Raw genomic sequence first — 19160 nt, forward strand, 5'->3', positions numbered from 1 at the left:
GCAGGAATCACACTTTGCATTCATGAAAACAAACGGGGACAACAGCATGCCACTTGCGTGAATCAGGCCGGCTTACCTGTTCCGAGCAGGAGACTTCCCCGCGTCCTCTTGAACGATTCCAAGGCGCGTCGACAAAGGGGTGGGGGATGATTCTGTGTGGATCAAGCTGCAAGGAAGTGAAACGACATTTGGCAATCATTTGTGCCCCATTTCAACATTCAAAGGCAGGCCACCATCACACAACAGTCACGGCGGTCTTGCTAAAATAAACGCTTTTGCCCTTGTTATTCAAAGAATTTATGTGATTATCCTTAACTCTGCTAAGTAACCCTCTCTAATATTTAAAGTTGTCAGATGTTCCACAAGAATCTCCTCTTCCTGCCAAGGTTTTTCCGTTAACGTGCAAAGCCCAACCATCACCAGTCTCCAGAAGATACAGAAGCTGGGTTTTTTTTAGTATTCCCCCACCCCCCAAAAAACAACACCACATGGATAGGAATTTTCATGGCCAGGATTGCACAGACAGCCAGAAGGGGGAAGTGGTTAAGAGCGGTGGACTCTAATCTGGAGAACCAGGTTTGAGTCCCCATTCATCCTCCACATGAGACCTCCTGGGTGACCTTGGGCCAGTCACGGTTCTCTCAGAACTCTCTCAGCCCCACCCGCCTCACAAGGTGCCTGTTGTGAGGAGAGGAAGGGAAGGCGATTGTCAGCCGCTTTGAGACACATGAGGCCTGCTGGGTGACCTTGGGCTAGTCACCATTCTCTCAGAACTCTCTCAGCCCCACCTGCCTCACAAGGGGCCTGTTGTGGGGAGGAGAAGGGAAGGTGATTGTAAGCTGCTTTACGACACATGAGGCCTACTGCATGACCTTGGGCCAGTCACAGTTCTCTCAGGACTCTCTCAGCCCCACCTACCCCACAGGGTAGGTTGTGGGGAGAGGAAAGGAAAGGTGATCACAAGCCGCTTTGAGACTCCTTAGGGTAGAGAAAAGCTGGGTATAAAGACCTACTCTTTGCCAGAAATGTTTTTATAAGTGTTTCTGGTGTTAAACTCTAAAAAGGAGCAAAGGAGGGTTGCATATTCAAGTCATCTGGGGTGCGGCCCAATATCAGGACTGCAAACTTGTTCTGGTACCTTCCATCTCTAGGAACAGGGTCTCGCAGGGGTGAGGAGAAAAGGTACCCCTTATAAAAACTCCACTGCTCATGTATGTGCAAAAAAGTCACAAGGGAAAGGGACACTGTACATGCTCAGGGATACTCCTTTCTATTCCGGATCCGGCCCATGGACAAGCTGGGTGGAAAGGGCAGCACAATCCCCCTTCCCCACACACATACCCCAGGAAAAAAAAGTGTTCCTTCTCTTTACAACCACTAGAGGGAGCTTTAAAACATCTCTTTAAAGAATTGAGAGACCACTGAGGCTACTGACTCTGCAGCATACAGACCAGACTAGGTCTGCTTGACAACATTTATTTATTTTTATTTATTTATGTAGACATTTTTACCCCGCCCTCCCCGCAAGCGGGCTCAGGGCGGCTTACAAGGGGTATAAGCCCATACATAAAATCCAATAAAACCATAAAAATTATAATCAACACATTACATTTAACAATAAAGTGCTTCCATTGTCAAGATCTTAAGTTGTTGTAGTGGCGGCTTCCAGCAGCCCACAGTTGGGTATCACTGTCCAATAGTTAGTCCGAGCCCGTCCACTGCTCTCATTGTTACATAGATCTCATATCATTATTATTATTATTAGTCCACTTTCTCACTGGGACCCAAGGCGGATCACAAGTATGATCAAAACCCTTTCCAGGCAATCAGTAAACAAATTACAAAATATGATAACGTCGGGCAATCAGTGAGCGCACTACAAGAGACGATCGGCATTTGAATCTAACAGCGAAGAGGCCAAGTAACACAAAATAAGGCTGCTGAGAGTGCAAACTCAGCTCAGTCCCCCAGAAAGCCGAACCTCCCTGACTCTGGGAGTAATCAGGCACATAAGAAGCACCCTGCTGGATCAAACCAAAGGGCCATCTAGTCCAGCACCCTGTCTCTCACAGTGGCCAATCAGCTACCTTGAGGAAGCCCACAAACAGGAAGACTGCAACAGCATCATCTTGCTCGTGCTCCCCAGCAACTGATTTAAGGAGGTATACTACATCTGGTACAGGAGGAAGTAGATATCTCTTAAATAATTCCCCAGTTGTCCTGACCTGGATAGCCCAGGTAAGCACAATCTCGTCAGATCTTGGAAGCTAAGCCGGGTTGACTCCGGCAAGTACTTGGATGGGAGACCTCCAAGGAATGCCAGCAGTCGGGAGGACAGGGGCAGGCTTTATTCAGCCACCTCTCTGAATATCCTCCAGGCCCCCAGCAGGGGTCAGTCACCAGAGGTTGCCATGACGTCCAGGTGCACCCACAGACACACACACGCACATATGAAAAATACAAAAAAATAATAAAAATTCCCCAGTCTAAAACCCAATTGAAAAACCTTAAACAATCCCCCAGTCTAAAGCCAAGGCTTTTCCTCGGAAAACTGTTTTGGAGTTTACTCTACGAGCTACCAAAGCTGGGCTTTTCTTTTTAGAGGCAAGCCAAGAAAAGCCTTCAAGGAATCACCAGCCTTTCTTTTTACAACTGTGAGGGGCTAAGAACTTTCTCTTTTAGGCAAATGAAGGGTTCACACACACACACAGAGAGAGCCCATCTACAGCTGCTAACTGTGGCAGACCTAGACCACAGCAAAAACCATGGCTGGGCAGATTCAGGTAGGTAGCCATGTTGGTCAGAAACAGCAGGACAAAGTTGAAATCAAGTGACACTTTGTGAGACCAACAAAGTTTTATTCAAGGCATAAGCTTTCATGTGCATAACACACTTCACGGTTGGGCAGAGGGAGCTGGCCAAAGGGAGCTGCCAGGAAACACGATGCTATTCCTGCAGCACGAACACAGGGAAGGGACACTGAGTGAGCAGGGTGGCAAGCAGGGAGGGTCTATTATGGTACCTCATCTGAGACCCATTTTCAAGGAGCAGGGCAAAGCGATAAAGACATGCATACAGGAGTGGCCCTTACCACTCTGAGGGCAGTGTGCATTGACCTGGATGGCCCAGACCACCCCGATCTCATCTGATCTCAGAAGCTAAGCAGCGTTGGCCTTGGGCAGTATTGGGATGGGAGACTATAAGGACAAGGAAGACCAGGGTCGTTATGCGGAGGCAGGCAATGGCAAACCACCTCTGAACGTCTCTTGCTTTGAAAGCCCCATAAGGGGTGGCCGTCAGTCGGCTGCGACTGGACAGCACGTTCCACCATTACGAGGACAGTGTTTATGGCACTACCAAGACAGCCAGGTGGGGGGAGGGAGGAGAGAGGATTGGGACACAGGGAAAAAAACCCTTTTCATTGTGCCCCGCACCCAATAGTTAAACATGGAGAATTTGCCTTATGGGTTCATAGTGGAGCCATCTCTCTCAGTAGGAAGCTGTAGGGTAGGCAGGTGGGAATGGTCACTGCCCAATCCCCCCTTCCCCCATATTACAGAACAGCCATCCTAAGGCTACGAAGATAGGAAGAGGTTGTTAGCAGCTGTGCTGATCCAAAAATAAAATCCAAAAAACCCCAGAACACAATCCACTGAGAACTTTTTATTAGGATCGACCAAATAACACATGAGCTCACACACTCTTCCGTGTCATTTTGTGGTAGTGGAAAGTGCCATCTTCTCACAGCCTGCCTCTTCAAAGTGACCGTGGACTTCCCTAGTAGTTTCCAAAGGCATAAGCTTTCATGTGCAAAACACACTTCATGGTTGGGCAGACATTCTGCACCAAATGTTTTAAGAAAGGCCTGCAGGAAATATTTCTGGGGAGGGGTGGGGGTTTATACCTTTGGCCAGGGTCGTTTTGTAGAAAAAGAGCTCTCTTCAAAGTGACCGTGGACTTCCCTAGTAGTTTCCAATCCAAGTACGAACCAGGGCCAACCCTGCTTAGTAGGGATGGGCACAGACCGGGAAAGCCCAGTGCAGTCCGGGACTCACAAACCAGGTAGCCCCAAACCAAACCCTGAACCCCCGAGCAAAAACGCTACCCGAACTGAACTGATTCGTGTTGCATCGGGCCTCCACCCTGAGTGCACCTATGTCATCTGGAAGTGACGCAAGCATGTCAGCCCCAACATGCTTGCATCACTTCCAGGTGGTGTCAGGCCCCACCCCTGGCGCTCCCACATTACCTGGAATGATGCAAGCATGTCATGATGCGCTTGCATTACTTCCAGATGAGGTGGGTGCACCAGGGATGGGGCTTGATGCCATCCAGAAGTGGCATGCATGCATGCATTGGACCACACACACAAGCCGAACCGAGCTGAAAAGCTCAGTGAGTGTTCGGGGGAAGGCGCCTTCCCCAAACCTCAGCTAACAAACCCTGAACTGGGCAAAGTCCAGCCCGGACTTTGGCTCAAATTTGGGTCTGTGCCCATCCCTACTGCTTAGTTTCCGAGATCTGACAAAAGCACTCTAGCCTGGGCCATCCAAGTCAGGGCACACACCATTTGGTTGGTCCTAATACAAAAGTATTATGTGGGATGTGGTAGGAAAGAACCCACTTCATCAAAAAAAAAAAACCCAGTAGTTTACGGAGGACTTTTGAAAGGACATAAATGGCAACACAGCAGTCACAGTACTGGATTCTTGCATCCCACTCAGCAAATGATAAAAGTGGCCAGTGCAATTTCTGATATACTTGATAAACTTTTTTCAGATAGCACATGAGAAAGAAGAATCATGCGGCCTTATAGACGGACTTGAGCCTTCAAAACTGAAGCAGGCTCTTTGTGGATTTACAGCCCCAAAATGACGAAAGCTCCTTGGTCCCACTTCCAGGTGGTGTCAGGCCCCACCCCTGGCGCTCCCACATTACCTGGAATGATGCAAGCATGTCATGATGCGCTTGCATTACTTCCAGATGAGGTGGGTGCACCAGGGATGGGGCTTGATGCCATCCAGAAGTGGCATGCATGCATGCATTGGACCACACACACAAGCCGAACCGAGCTGAAAAGCTCAGTGAGTGTTCGGGGGAAGGCGCCTTCCCCAAACCTCAGCTAACAAACCCTGAACTGGGCAAAGTCCAGCCCGGACTTTGGCTCAAATTTGGGTCTGTGCCCATCCCTACTGCTTAGTTTCCGAGATCTGACAAAAGCACTCTAGCCTGGGCCATCCAAGTCAGGGCACACACCATTTGGTTGGTCCTAATACAAAAGTATTATGTGGGATGTGGTAGAAAAGAACCCACTTCATCAAAAAAAAAAAACCCAGTAGTTTACGGAGGACTTTTGAAAGGACATAAATGGCAACACAGCAGTCACAGTACTGGATTCTTGCATCCCACTCAGCAAATGATAAAAGTGGCTAGTGCAATTTCTGATATACTTGATAAACTTTTTTCAGATAGCACATGAGAAAGAAGAATCATGCGGCCTTATAGACGGACTTGAGCCTTCAAAACTGAAGCAGGCTCTTTGTGGATTTACAGCCCCAAAATGACGAAAGCTCCTTGGTCCCTGTGACGGATTGCACAGAAAAGCAGGTTTTAAAATGCTGCTTGTTTCAGAGAAGCTGGGAGATTAGGAGTTAATCTTCCCTGGATTGGAGAGTTTATTTGATAAGCTGCTCTACACATTCTCTGACTGGCCAGCACTGATGCTGAGAGAAAGTATAACATCAGCTATTCAGGAGGAAGAAGAGTTCAGCTGTTAGTCACCAAAGAGACATCTTTAGGTTTTCATCTATAACAGGAGTCAGTGTTCTGACAGGTTTAGCCACAAAGTTTCTTATACAGAGAGAAAAAAGACTCCTTTGCCCTAACAGTATTAGACTTACTCTGAGGGAGAACTGAGATTCGAGGTCTAGAAAGCTACAAATTGCTTTACACAGACAAAAGTACTGGAAGACAGATTTTGCAAGGGTGACTGAGCATTTAGGCTGAAATGCCCCAATCAAGCCAAGTAGAAAAAGGTTATTGCTTCTTAGGGAAACGAAGAATAATTCCTGCCAGAAAAAGAGGTTGTGCTCCGAGGAGAACCCAGGGTCTGTAGTAGAGAGAATAAGCTGTGGATACCTCAGGAGTTAACAGAAAGCTGTAATTTCTGAAGGAAGAAACCAGATTTCAAAGGGAGAAATCTAGAAACTCTAAGATAGAGCTATTCTCCAGGAAACTCTATTAAGAAGCTGTGTTTTTACTATAACATACTAAGCCAAGTATCACTCACTGAAAAGAACTAGAAGACTCTGAAATTAAGCTACAACCACACTCTCTTATATATTCTAAGTTCTCAAGTCTGTATATACTATAAAGTTTTACCTCAGCATTTCTAAACCTTGATATCTCCTACACACACACACATTCCCTGCCTGTTAAATAAAATCTTTATTCTGTTTTGAAAGTTACTCTGCCTCAAATGCCATTACAAAAAGGGTTTAAAAGTAAGACAAAACAGCTCCTGTATTTTCCCTCAAGATCCTGTGCTGGTCAAAGGCCTAAACAATTGTGTGGGACAGTTTAAGTCCTTAAGCGAAAGAAGACATACACGCTACCTAGGGGTGACTCAGTCACTGAGGGGAACTAAAGTTTTGGCAGGAAAATCTGCCTGGGAGTGGGGAAGAGACAGGGTTCGTTATAGTACCTTTGCCAGGTAAGGTCTTCTTCCAGAAAGATGTTGCGACTCGCCTTCCTGCTAGTGACTGGAGTCCGTGGCTCCCCAGGATCCAGCACCGACACACAACTGGGAGAATCAGACAGTGCGCTCAGGTCTTCCCCGATGGAGTTGCTGTCTGTGGAGTGAGCGTAGCTTAAGGCTATTTTACGACAGTAAGTGCAAGCTCTGAGGTCACCTGGGGGGAGGAAAGAAACGGGTGAAAGAACGTGGACCGTTTTGGGTCCTGCTGAGTCAAGGCAAAGTTCTGAAAACAAGACTTCTTGAGTAGTTTTTACACAAAAACATCAACTCCATTTTACGGACACAGCCCAAGAGCCAATGAAAAAAGCTAAATTATGTACATGTTAAAGACAAAGCGTGAAAGAAAAGAAGCTATGCTCTTTCAAAGCTAATGACAGTGAAGCAGGAATATAAACATTTGCACAATTCAGTTACTGAACCAAAAATGCCCTTTACTTTGCATGGACCCAGTAGAGAAGTTTCAGTACAGTTTTCATTTCTAGAATGAAGAGCAGGAGTCTCCAACCTTTTTGAGGCTGCGGGCACTTTCGGAATTCTGACACAGCATGGTGGACGCAGCCACAAAATGGCTACCACAGGAGGCGGAGCTAACCACAAAATGGCTGCTGCAGCTTACCTTCAATCACACAGTGGAGATCTTTGTGCTGTAGTGGCAGCTACTGCCAAAGCAACGTTTTTAAAAATCCACACAGCCAATCAAGTCTGCAATGGCCAATCAGAAGCCCCATCTGGCCCCGCCCACTTTCTAAAAACCCTTGATGGACACCAGGAAAAGTGTCACCGGACATCACAGCATCTATAGGCACCATATGGGAAACCCCAGATGAAGAGACTCAGGTCTGAAGTTGTATTTCAGTCAAAAACAGCTCTCCCATCTCCCTGAAAAGCTGAACGTACGCACACCTTACCAGTGTAACCCATGAATTTCCCAGGGATTTCCTGGTTGCAGCATCGGCTGCAGAAGATCTGTCCGCATAACCGGCAGTGGTGTCTTCGCCGGAAGGTAGTGAATTTCTCACTACAGTCGTAACACTCTTTGCACTGGCTGTCCGGCATCCAGTATTGCTTCAGATCACTGTCCTGCAGAGTGAATCAAGTAATTTCGTTCACGCCGCAAGTTCTCTAAAACGCCACGCATCTCTGAAAAGCTTCAACAATATCATGCAATGTTAGAAAGCCATAAGAAGATTACACTTCCTCAGCCACAGACCAAATTGGATTTTCCACGGAACGAGCCCTTCTCACAGCAGTTAGCTGCAGGGCGTTCTCAGATTATCAATAAAAAGCTTGCAGTCCGACTGACTCAAGACCCATCCGTGCAACAGATTTTGATCACGGCTGCCTCCCAAAGACCCCTGTGCAAATAAGTTACATTAGTGATGTAAAGAGAGGGCTTCTCTCTCCGTTCACAACTGAAGCATTTTGAAGAGTCTAATTTTTTTTAAGCTTACATGGGAATACCATGTCCCCGCCATACGAATTTTCCAGACGTAATACTTTGTGTGTGCTCATCATGACTGTATGGATTCGACCCAAATAAAAGGCAGCAACAGAAAACAAAATATGCAGGAGAGGAACAGGGTTACCAAACTGGACAGTCGGAAAAACTGGATTTGAAGAACTCATCTGTTGGCACTTCTCTCAGACTGTCTTCTACGTCAGCCGTTCCCAACCTTTTCGATAGAGTGACCCGCAAGCCCAAATATACTTGATACGGTAGCCCATCCAGGGATCATGGCCCAAAGCTGTTGGGAGCACTAGGCAAACGACGGTCTTGGCACCCACCTAGTTCAGCATTCCATTTTCTACAGTGGCCAACCAGATGATTTCTTAAAATTATTTTGACCCCTGTATCTCCCCAACTGTCTGGCAGATTTTTCCCGCCAAAACTTCAGTTCCTCTCAGTGACTGAGTTGCCCTACAGTAGCATGTATATCTAATGATATAAACCTGAAACTGTCCCACCCTTTGTTTAGATATTGGTTTAGGCTTTTGACCCAATACAGGAACTTGAGGGAAAGACAGGAGCTATCATAAGAACATAAGAGACGCCAACGCTGGATCAGGCCAAAGGCCCATCCAGTCCAACACTCTGTCACACAGTGGCCAAAAATACCAGGTGCCATCAGGAGGTCCACCAGTGGGGCCAGGACATTAGAATCCCTCCCACTGTTGACCCCCCCCCAAGCACCAAGAAGACAGAGCACCCCTTGCCCCAGAGTCCCTATCTATACCTTGTGGCTAATAGCCACTGATGGACCTCTGCTCCATATGCTTATCTAATTCCCTTTTGTCCTGTTTTATAAACTCTTTGTGAAATGGCACTTGAGGCAAATTAACTTTCAAAAACAGAATAGCCAGATGTTTTTGAGAAGCACATCACACAAAGGGTGCAGCTGCTCCCACTGCGAATTCCAAGCAAGTGGCATTCTGACCAGTGTTCCCTCTAAGCTGAGTTAGTGTGTGAGCTAGTTCACAGTTTTTTACCCTCCAGCTCACACGTTTTTGTCTTAGCTCAGGAAGGATGGCTCCAGTCCAGAGCAAACTAATGTATGCAGTAGCCAAATCACCTGCCTGCTCACAACTTTAATGCTGGTAGCTCACAAAGTAGAATTTTTGCTCAAAAGACTCCACCGCTTAGAAGGGAGCATGGGTGCCGACATACACAGCCTTTGCATATGGAGGTTCCATTCCAGCCTCTGACTCCCCCTCTTCAGTACTCTCTCTAATCCCCCCCTAAGACTCTCGTTCACTTTAGTGACCACCAGGACACGTTTTACTTGATCAGAATGTACAGGACACTCCATACGTCAGAATGTACAGGACCCCTTTACTTAAAAATGCGGGCCTGCTTAATCCGAGAGCCCAGAGGGGACATGGCTATTATCAGATACAAACGATCTTGTCACCCTTTCAGTGGCAAAATGTATAGGCGCCATAATTAAATATCAGGGAAAGAATACTAAGTAAGGTCTTTTTATTTTAATTTCTGTTCTAATTTCTGCTTAAGGCGATAAGCTCTATGAGCAGTACTAGATAGATGAGCGATAAATAGACAGAATGTGCAGGCAGTAAAGAAAAAAAATAACAAATAGATGAAATGGAAGGCACTGTTTCCAGGGTCAGATCTTGGTTTCCAAAATACAAAACAGAGCAATGGAAGAAGAAGAGGAAGAGATTGGATTTATACCCCGCCCTTCACTACCCAAAGGAGTCTCAGAGAGGCTTACAATCTCCTTTCCCTTCTCCTCCCCACAACAGACACCCTATGAGGTAGGTGGGGCTGAGAGAGCTCTCTTGAGAACTGCTCCTGAGAGAACAGATCTGAAAGAAACTTATGACTGACCCAAGGTCCCACCAGCAGCTGCATGTGGGGGAGTGGGGAATCAAACCTGGTTCTCCCAGATTAGAGTCTGCGCTCCTAAGCACTACACCAAACTGGAAAGGGCAGGGACAGTCATTTGGGAGGGCTGGCCCGCAACCCACTTTCAGAGGCTCTATGACCCACATTTGGGTCCCGACCCACAAGTTGGGAAACACTGTTATACAGCATCCTTGGACCATCCCCATTGCATGAAAACATGTGTAATGCAGTACCTGGCTTTTTCCTTCCATGATTTCTTTGAGCCGTTTCAAGACTGTAGTGAGGCTTCTGAGCTGAACAGCTGTCCGAGGATCATGACCGCCGAGGGGTGGTTCTTTTCTTCGACTGTCTGAAACCGAAACGTTGCCATTTGACACATAAATTCCTCTCGGCTACCTCTTACAAAGAGGTGGTTTTTTCCTAAGAACACACACACACACTACTTTAGCTCCTTTTTAAGTTCAAAGCAAACAGTGAAAAAAGGGGTTTTCAAAGCATGATTTAAATCAGCAAGCCCACTCTAGAGCCAAGCTTCCTTCTTGTCAAGAAAGGGCACTCTCTAGTTATTCTGGGAAGAGGCCCCTGTCAAAGTAAGTGTTTCCCAGAACAAGGTAGATTTGATAGCACAGAACTGCAAAACTGAAAAATCCAGACAGATAGATTTCAAGAGGATTTACTTCTAAGGAAGCACACTTAGAGATAAGGCCTTCGGGTTCAGTCACAAACCATGATTCTGTTGAGTGTCACTGTCTTCAACAAGAACACTAAAAAAATAAATAATTCCAGAACACGGCCCTAATTACCTTAAGGCAGGGGTGTCAAACATACAGCCCGTGGGCTGGAACCGGCCCACCCAGAGCTTTAATCAAACCTGCGGCTCTCTTCCCTCCCCCCTCCCTGTCCTTGCCCCTGCCTGCCCTCACCCTTCCAAGCTGCTGCCTCTGAGTGCGGAGAGCAGAGGGTGGGGCTGTTGAACTTCCCTCATCTTCGTTGGCTTCTCCTGTGCCCATGTGGGTCTGCTAGAGTTATTTGCTGAAGTTTGCTGCCTGAGGGGGAGGGAGCTTGGTTTCAAACACTGTGCTTCCTGGTGGAGGCTCTTCTCTTGCGTTGGTTGAGCTAAGGAACCAGGTTGGGTCTACCCCTGGCACCTCCAGTTAAAAAGACCAGATTGTGGCTTATTATGAGAAAGACTTCAACCTGAGACCCTGGAGAGTCACTGCCACTCTGAGTAGACCTGGGGAGGAGAGCTTGCAATGCCCAGCCATTTCATGTTTTCCCCTGGGTCCTAGGCTCAGAGTATTGGCCATGACAGGGGGCTAAGGAAAGGGTTTGCTCCCCACTCCAGGCAGTGCAGGGACATTAGCCCAGTGCTGCACTGCATCTTTGTGTTTGTCTACGTCCTTTTATCTCCATTACCTGATATTACATTTTATGATAAACATGGCCCGGCCTGACAAAGTCCCATTTATGTAAGATCTGGTCCTTATAACAAATGAGTTCGACAACCCTCTCTTAAGGGACTGTTTCTCAATGTATTCAGAGTGCAGTAAAGTGAAAGTGTACACCGAGTCCAATTAATAGTACCTTATGGAAAAGAGCTATCCCCACCCTCAAAGACTAAAGCATTTTGTACAAATATGTGAATGGAATACACACAGACACACACAAACAAACCCACTTCCTTCAATTTCACTGAAACTTAAAATTAAATTCTGAGAGAGGTGAGGAGCATCAATAAGATACCTGTGCTCAGGAAATACAAAACGACCACTATCAGTAAGAAGACCTCACCAACATTAAGGGGAGTTCAGCCGCCCTGAGTTACCTGATCGACATTCAGGTCTGCGAACCTTTGTTGTTGGTTCAGTCGCACAGTCGAGTCCGACTCTTTGCGACCCCATGGACCAGATCCCGCCAGGCCTTCCTGTCTTCCGCCGTCCTCTGAAGTTGGCTCAATTTCATGTTCGTTGCATCTATGACACTGTCTAACCATCTCATCCTTTGCCGTCCCCGTCTTCTTTGACCTTCCATCTTTCCCAGCATCAGGGTCTTCTCCAGAGGTGCGAACCTTAGGGCTGATCAAATCCCAGCCCTGCGCCAGCCGCAATTTATGGGTTATCAGTTTTTGAAAACACGCTGGCTTGAATTCACTGGAGTTCTTCCACAGACAGAAGGCTTTCCACCCACAGAACGTAACTTTTTTGCTCGCCCTCTTGCTGCAGTCCAAAATAAACCCTCCCAAAAACACCCCAATGGATACAAGCCACTCTTTATATGAGAAAGGACAACTCTGAATCCGATGGGGAGGTTGCAGCTGACAGACAAGAGCTATCGGGGCGGGGGGGGAGGGGGGAGTAAAATAAAACAGTCCACATTCTGAAAATGACTCCCAAATACATTGTGCCTGACGAGGGAAAGGGAAACGGCAAATAACCCAGTGACACGGGGTCCATGGGATACGTATCCATCAAAGAAACTTAAAACTTCCAGGTTCTCCCAGCAACCATGAACCCAGCTGAAAGCACAAACAGAAAGGCGGCCAAAGGCCTGAATAGATTTTTGGCTACAAGCAAAACGCTGAGTGAAAAGAAGCCTGAAAGGAGGGAAGAGCTGAGCATTCAGCAAACATTTGTCCATCTTATTTATCGTTTAAAACATTTCTACCCTACCCTTATCTCCTCAGACTCAAGGCAGCGATCTAAAGCAAGAAGATAGACAGTTTCCCTTGAGGTAACCTTTCATGCCTTCGCTAAAAGTCTACTTTAGCAACAAAAGTGACCGTATTTCAAACGTGCCGTTTAATATTCTAGTGACGGCACGCAAAAAACAAATACGATGGGGGAAATACTAAATTAAGCTTAAAGCCAACCAGTAAAACAACTTCAGCTAACCATAGCAGATACGAAAACGCCTGGGATTCACTCGCCCAAATGTCATATGGTTACTGTTGGGTTCGCTTAACAGCCTTACAATCTGAGAAACAGCTACCCAAAGTTTACTCTCCTTTCTCCTTCAAATATTCTTTTTTAGGAAAGGGTTGCCTTCTCTACAGCTCAGAGTTTCTTACCAGCTGCGCCATTCTCCATCGGACACGCATTTTGTTTTGCTCTCTCTTGTATAAGAGGGAACAAAACATGGCTTCTTTGTACGAACTGCTTTCTACAGCGCTGGTGTCAGCAAGAATGAAAGCAGCCCAACAAAAACAAAAGAAGAGAAAAAAAGAACAAATGCAGGCAAGTTAACTGTCGCTGTGCAAGGGCCGGACTTTGGAAGGATGAGAAACCGTTTGCTTTTCGAGGCTTAAATTCTCTCCCCCGCTCACTGGGAAGCCACCAGAGTTAAGGAGCCTGGCTGTTTACAATGAAGTCCTAAGCAGGACAGTATCTTTCAAAGTGCACTGGAGTCAACAGGCTTAGAATGTCATAAGTTAGAAGAAGAGGAGATTGGATTTATACCCCGCCCTTCACTACCTGGAGGAGTCAGAGAGGCTTAAAATCGCCTTTCCCTTCCCCTCCCCACAAAAAGTCTGGAATAGGTGGGGCTGAGAGAGCTCTTTTGAGGACGGCTCCTGAGAGAACAGCTCTGAAAGAGCTTGTGACTGACCCAAGGTCACATCCACAGCTGCATGTGGAGGAGTGGGGAATCAAGCCCAGTTCTCCCAGATTAGAGTCCGCGCTCCTAACCACTACACCAAACTGGTTCTTTAGTTAGTTACACCAAACTGGCTCTCTAGTTAGTTAGGACAGCACTGTTAATTTCCTTTAAAATCTTTGTGACTTAACAGGGATTTTTCGGTGGCACAATAAAATCCTTAATCTTTCTCATACTGCATCTGCCAACTTCCAGTTTGGGGGGAAACTGTGACATTAAGTTTTTCAGAGGCACTTGGGAAAAGAATTGCTGTGCTGTACTTCAAGTCATGTTCTCTCTTGGGGTTGCTTCAATGGATTTTCTGCACACTCAGCATTTGAGGCTCAAGATAACTTTAGACACACTGCTACAATTTGTTCGCCATTGACTGCGTCTTTATCCAGCTCTTCTGCAAGGAGTTTAGGGAGGTGCACCCAGTTCTCTCATTTTCGCCTCTCCACACACCGAATAGGTGGGGCTGAGAGAGCTCTTTTGAGGACGGCTCCTGAGAGAACAGCTCTGAAAGAGCTTGTGACTGACCCAAGGTCACATCCACAGCTGCATGTGGAGGAGTGGGGAATCAAGCCCAGTTCTCCCAGATTAGAGTCCGCGCTCCTAACCACTACACCAAACTGGTTCTTTAGTTAGTTACACCAAACTGGCTCTCTAGTTAGTTAGGACAGCACTGTTAATTTCCTTTAAAATCTTTGTGACTTAACAGGGATTTTTCGGTGGCACAATAAAATCCTTAATCTTTCTCATACTGCATCTGCCAACTTCCAGTTTGGGGGGAAACTGTGACATTAAGTTTTTCAGAGGCACTTGGGAAAAGAATTGCTGTGCTGTACTTCAAGTCATGTTCTCTCTTGGGGTTGCTTCAATGGATTTTCTGCACACTCAGCATTTGAGGCTCAAGATAACTTTAGACACACTGCTACAATTTGTTCGCCATTGACTGCGTCTTTATCCAGCTCTTCTGCAAGGAGTTTAGGGAGGTGCACCCAGTTCTCTCATTTTCGCCTCTCCACACACCTGCAAGGTACCTATGGAACAGGTTAGGCCAAGAGACGGCAGCTGACCCAAGGTCATCCAGTAAGTTTCACAGCTGTGCTAGGATTTGAACTCAGGTCAACCCAGTCCAGCAGTCTAACCATTAAACCATGCTGACACCTCCACGGCCCTTCCAGCTTTTCTTTTTATGATTTATGTGTTCCAAATCCTTTCCTACACTCTTCGAGGCCTTGTGTTGCCTTGTGTCTCCTCCAAAAACACACCAAGCTTCAGTCTGAACGTATCATTAAGCCCGTTAATGAGATTAGAGAGCTCTTTTTAGAAAGAGCAACAAATGTATATCACAAGATGACGGGAGGTACTTTTCTAATTTGATTCCCCATGTAAAAGTTAAGCATAAATAGATACATCTGTAAAATCTGATTGCCTCTTCTAATTGAATTATGGTCATTTGGGCCGTTTTTCCTAAAGAAGGTTTTAGAAAGCAATATGCATTCTTGTGAGTAGCTGATGAAGTGGTTAGGGGAATGGAGGAGGATAGAAAATCTAGCTTTTGCAAGGTGTCTGGTCCTCCACAAAGTGCAAAAGATCCACAAACCGCTATAGCAGCCCCGTTTTCTCATTCCCGCCCTTCCTGGCTCATACTCCAATAGCAATTTTTGTTAATATTTGAATTGCTAACTCTGCTATTTGGTGCAGTGCTCAGGTTTCCAGTGCGGGGTGGCAGGGTGGGAGTAAACACCAACTCACCACAGTGTCACGGTGATGCAACTCCTCACCACGAAATGAACCACCGGCCCAAAGGAACGCACACAGTGTCCAAAGCTAACAGTGCAAGGGCCCAAACTTCGAGAACCTAATGAAAGTCTGCTTTAAAAAATCAAGAAAGGCAACAGTACAGAGACACTCAGCAGGCAGGTATGCAGAAAGAAGACCACCAACTTCATAACTTGTCTGGAATATTTCAGAGTCTTGTTATGGTAGCAGAAGGAGAGCACATTGTATAGGGGGCAGAGATGTGGGGTATTCTTTTGCAATTTATCCCCTCCTTTCCCATTCTCCTGGCAGAACAGACTAAGCACTGAACGCAACAATCGACTGCCAGACTACCAATACGCAGCAGCTAAGAGATGCATTTCTCACCACTAGCCAGTTCTTCACCACCTATTTTTCACTGAGCTGCACCACTTCACATTGCAAGTGGATTTATCAGTGAACAATTCTTCGCACATGCAGAATTAATGTGTTAGGAAAGAGGTTTGGTAGCCAGCCTTCCCCCTTCTTGACATATGGACGGATTCTTTTGCAGGGACCCACCTGCTGAATGAAGTGCTATATTTAAATATATACTTGAGACAGCAGATTGCTAAATTTCTTGAAAAGGCCACAACTGCAACAGAAGGGGTTTATTCCTCGGCAACACCAGCCTACCTGAGTTATGGTACCAGGGAGGCATTTTCAGATGCTTCTTTCACTGACTGCTCTTGGTACAGTGACACACCCAGATCTCAGACCTGAATCCCACCAATGACTCTTCTTCTGCAACTTAGCCTTATTATTCATGCTGTCCATCTGTCACCCCTTTCTTGGCAAAACCCTGCCGGTCCCAGCTTCCGCCCACCTTCTTTGTTACTTTGGTTTCTTTTCCTGCATGCCCTGAACTGTAGCCGTTGCCCAAAAAGGCACTGCACTTTCAAAGTGGCTGCCTAGCACAGCCTGTAAAGTTTGTGTTTGTACTGGCAATAACACAACACATACACACATTTATGCATCCTCCTGAGCTTCCAGGGTTCTATTAGGAGACAGACTAGAGACAAAACCCGTCAGAAGTACCAGTAGGGTGGAGGAACCCTCGAGGCATTTCAAGACTGGTGCGTTCGAGCCCAGGGAAGTGTAGGAGAACTCGGCAGACTCTAAGAAGCCTCTCTGAACTGCACGGGGGTGGGAGAAGTGCACGTTTTCCCCCTGTTTAATGTTCTAAGAATTTTGATTCTTGAGGCCAGAACCAGATGTAACCAGACAGAGAATGATGTGTATTGGTTCATTCTTGGTGTGACCAGTTTGGGAATGGAAACCAAAGCAACAGGAGTGCCCCCTGGTGGCAATCTGTCACACACAGCAACTGGGGTTTCCATTATTCTCACTGGGAAATCCATGTATTGCCCTGACCTGGATACCCCGGGCTAGCCCGCTCTTGACAGACCTTGGAAGCTAAGCCAGGTCAGCCCTAATCAGTACTTGGATGGAAGACCGCCAAGGAAGTCCAGGTTTGGAATGCAGAGGCTAGCAACAGCAAACTACTTCTGTTCACCTCTCACCTTTGTGAGAATAACTTTTTGAACACTGGCAGGCTGGGTCCGCATTATTGAAGTTTTGCTCATTCACGTTGGGTTTCAAGCAAGAATTGTTGGAAGTATACTCACTGTTGGAAGCAAGTTGAAGAAGTCATTAAACAAAACCACCTTCAATCCGGAGGGGTGCGTCCGGCCGTTTTGTAAATCAGTCAGTGGAAGTGTTCCTGCTGTTTTCGTACATCAGTCTTTGGAACTATTCCCTGTTTCATCCATACATCTAACGGATGGAAGCAGTTTAGAAGAGATCTTCTTCTCCGGTTCAGAAAAAGGGAAGTCACTTCTTTGAGCATTTGGTAACAAACGTTGTAGTTCCAGCGCTATCTTATTTGTTGCATTGAGCGTAGGAAACTTTTAGCTTAACGTATATTCCTTGACCATGGATGTTGCTCAAGTGTGTATAAATTTATATGAATGCACTGAATGTTTCTACATGATATGTGATGGAAGTTGTTGTCTTGTATAATGCCTGTTGGAAAGTGTTTAATAGAGAGCTATATAACATTTGATGGTCTGTTTTCAGTATAATTTTGTTTACAGTGCTTGAAAATACTACAGGCTAGCCATGTCAGCTGCGACATGACAGAACTGTCCACCACTATTCTATGTATCTAGAGCTGACACCTCAAAATACTGAAGCATTAGCTGGCCGTCCTAAAACCCAGTTACTGATCCTTAGTTTCTTCGATTAGATTTGCTTGGAAGACTAGCCAGCCAACAGACAGTAACACTGAAGGAGTCGCTAATGTCTTTGCACGGAGGGTGTAAAGGCATTCACAGTGCCTTTCACTGTGTTCACAGTGAAAACAGGTTAGAGCTCCTAATAAAGCAAATACTGTTCAACAGAGCACGGGATATATCCCTTTGTGGAATCCAAGCATCTTTTCAGAACATCTCTTCAGTTTTCTCTCGGTTAGGACACTGTCCCGCTATGCGACTTTGGAACATCAGATGCCAAGATTTCTTCTTGCATTAGAGCAGAAAAGAGTTCCCAGGAAGATTCCTGCTCCAGTTCAGCATTCATAAATGGATCTTCTGACTTATATGGAAATTCTGCATTCAAAACCAGCACCCCCCTGCAGCTACCTGGGAATACTAGCTTCTATTTCTAAACCTAGATTTCATGGCATTTTTCTTTCCTTTCTTTAGAAAGGTAAAGGAAAAAAACTAAGCCTTTGTGGGCAAAGTTTGAGTCCAGTGGCACCTTTAAGACCAACAATTCTGGGTATAAGCTTTCGTGTGCATGCACATTTCTTCAGGTCTTCAGGTGTGCTTGCACATGAAAGCTTAAACCCAGGATTAAACTTTGCTGGTCTTAAAGGTGACACTGGACTCAAACTTTGTTCTGTTGCTTCAGACCAACACAACGACCCACCTGAATCTATCTTTGTGGGCAGGTGAGACAGGACAGTTGAGATAAGGCCTCTTCAACCAGTACATTTCCAGTGCCATAGACCACAGTCCATGGACTTATTTCCCTTCCTGGTTTCCTCATTTCCAAAACCCACCTTCCTACAGTTTGATGCAATACCAGAAATCCCATGCAACTAAGACAATAAAGCAGAAGGAAACATATACACACTTTCCCTCTTGTTTAGTTTATTCCAGCCAGAAATTATGTAACGCACACTAATTGAGTGGACTGCAATTGTAAACTGTATTAATATCAATAATGAGTGTGTGTGTGTATATATACTCATTCAACAAATTCAACAAAAAACAAACCACTCCCTATAGACTATAGATTACAGATGCTAGGCTGGTGTCAGTGTTTGTTAACTTTCTGTGAATGAATGGACAGGTTTTAAGGTTGCAGCTGATTTACGACACTGACAAGATATGTTCCTTTTTTGTTGAACTTATATTTATATATTACATTACATATACATTATATAATTTCTGGCTACACTACACTGTGAGCCTTTGTAATTTACATAGTGTATTCCAGCCACAGGAAACTGGGACTCTACTGCTGAATAACCTTTTTCTTTAATGCACAGACCTCCTTGAAGCCATCTTTATTTTTTATTTATTTTTTATTTTTATA

General features: G+C 45.8%; 1 protein-coding gene across 1 annotated transcript in view; it reads right to left on the reverse strand.

The window, feature by feature from the left end:
• The window catches only part of PIKFYVE (phosphoinositide kinase, FYVE finger containing), a 108492-nt gene that overhangs the window by 83099 nt on the left and 6233 nt on the right, over nucleotides 1-19160 (reverse strand). The window contains exons 3-6 of the mRNA XM_015405936.1: nucleotides 10355-10470; nucleotides 7666-7837; nucleotides 6704-6911; nucleotides 77-166 (exon numbers count right to left, since the gene is read on the reverse strand). Coding sequence (XP_015261422.1) covers nucleotides 77-166; nucleotides 6704-6911; nucleotides 7666-7837; nucleotides 10355-10470 — 586 coding nt within the window. The remainder of the gene's footprint in view (nucleotides 1-76; nucleotides 167-6703; nucleotides 6912-7665; nucleotides 7838-10354; nucleotides 10471-19160) is intronic.

The sequence above is a fragment of the Gekko japonicus genome, unplaced genomic scaffold (genome assembly GCF_001447785.1).
Source record: "Gekko japonicus isolate JY-2015 unplaced genomic scaffold, Gekko_japonicus_V1.1 scaffold317, whole genome shotgun sequence".
Classification (NCBI taxonomy): domain Eukaryota; kingdom Metazoa; phylum Chordata; class Lepidosauria; order Squamata; family Gekkonidae; genus Gekko; species Gekko japonicus.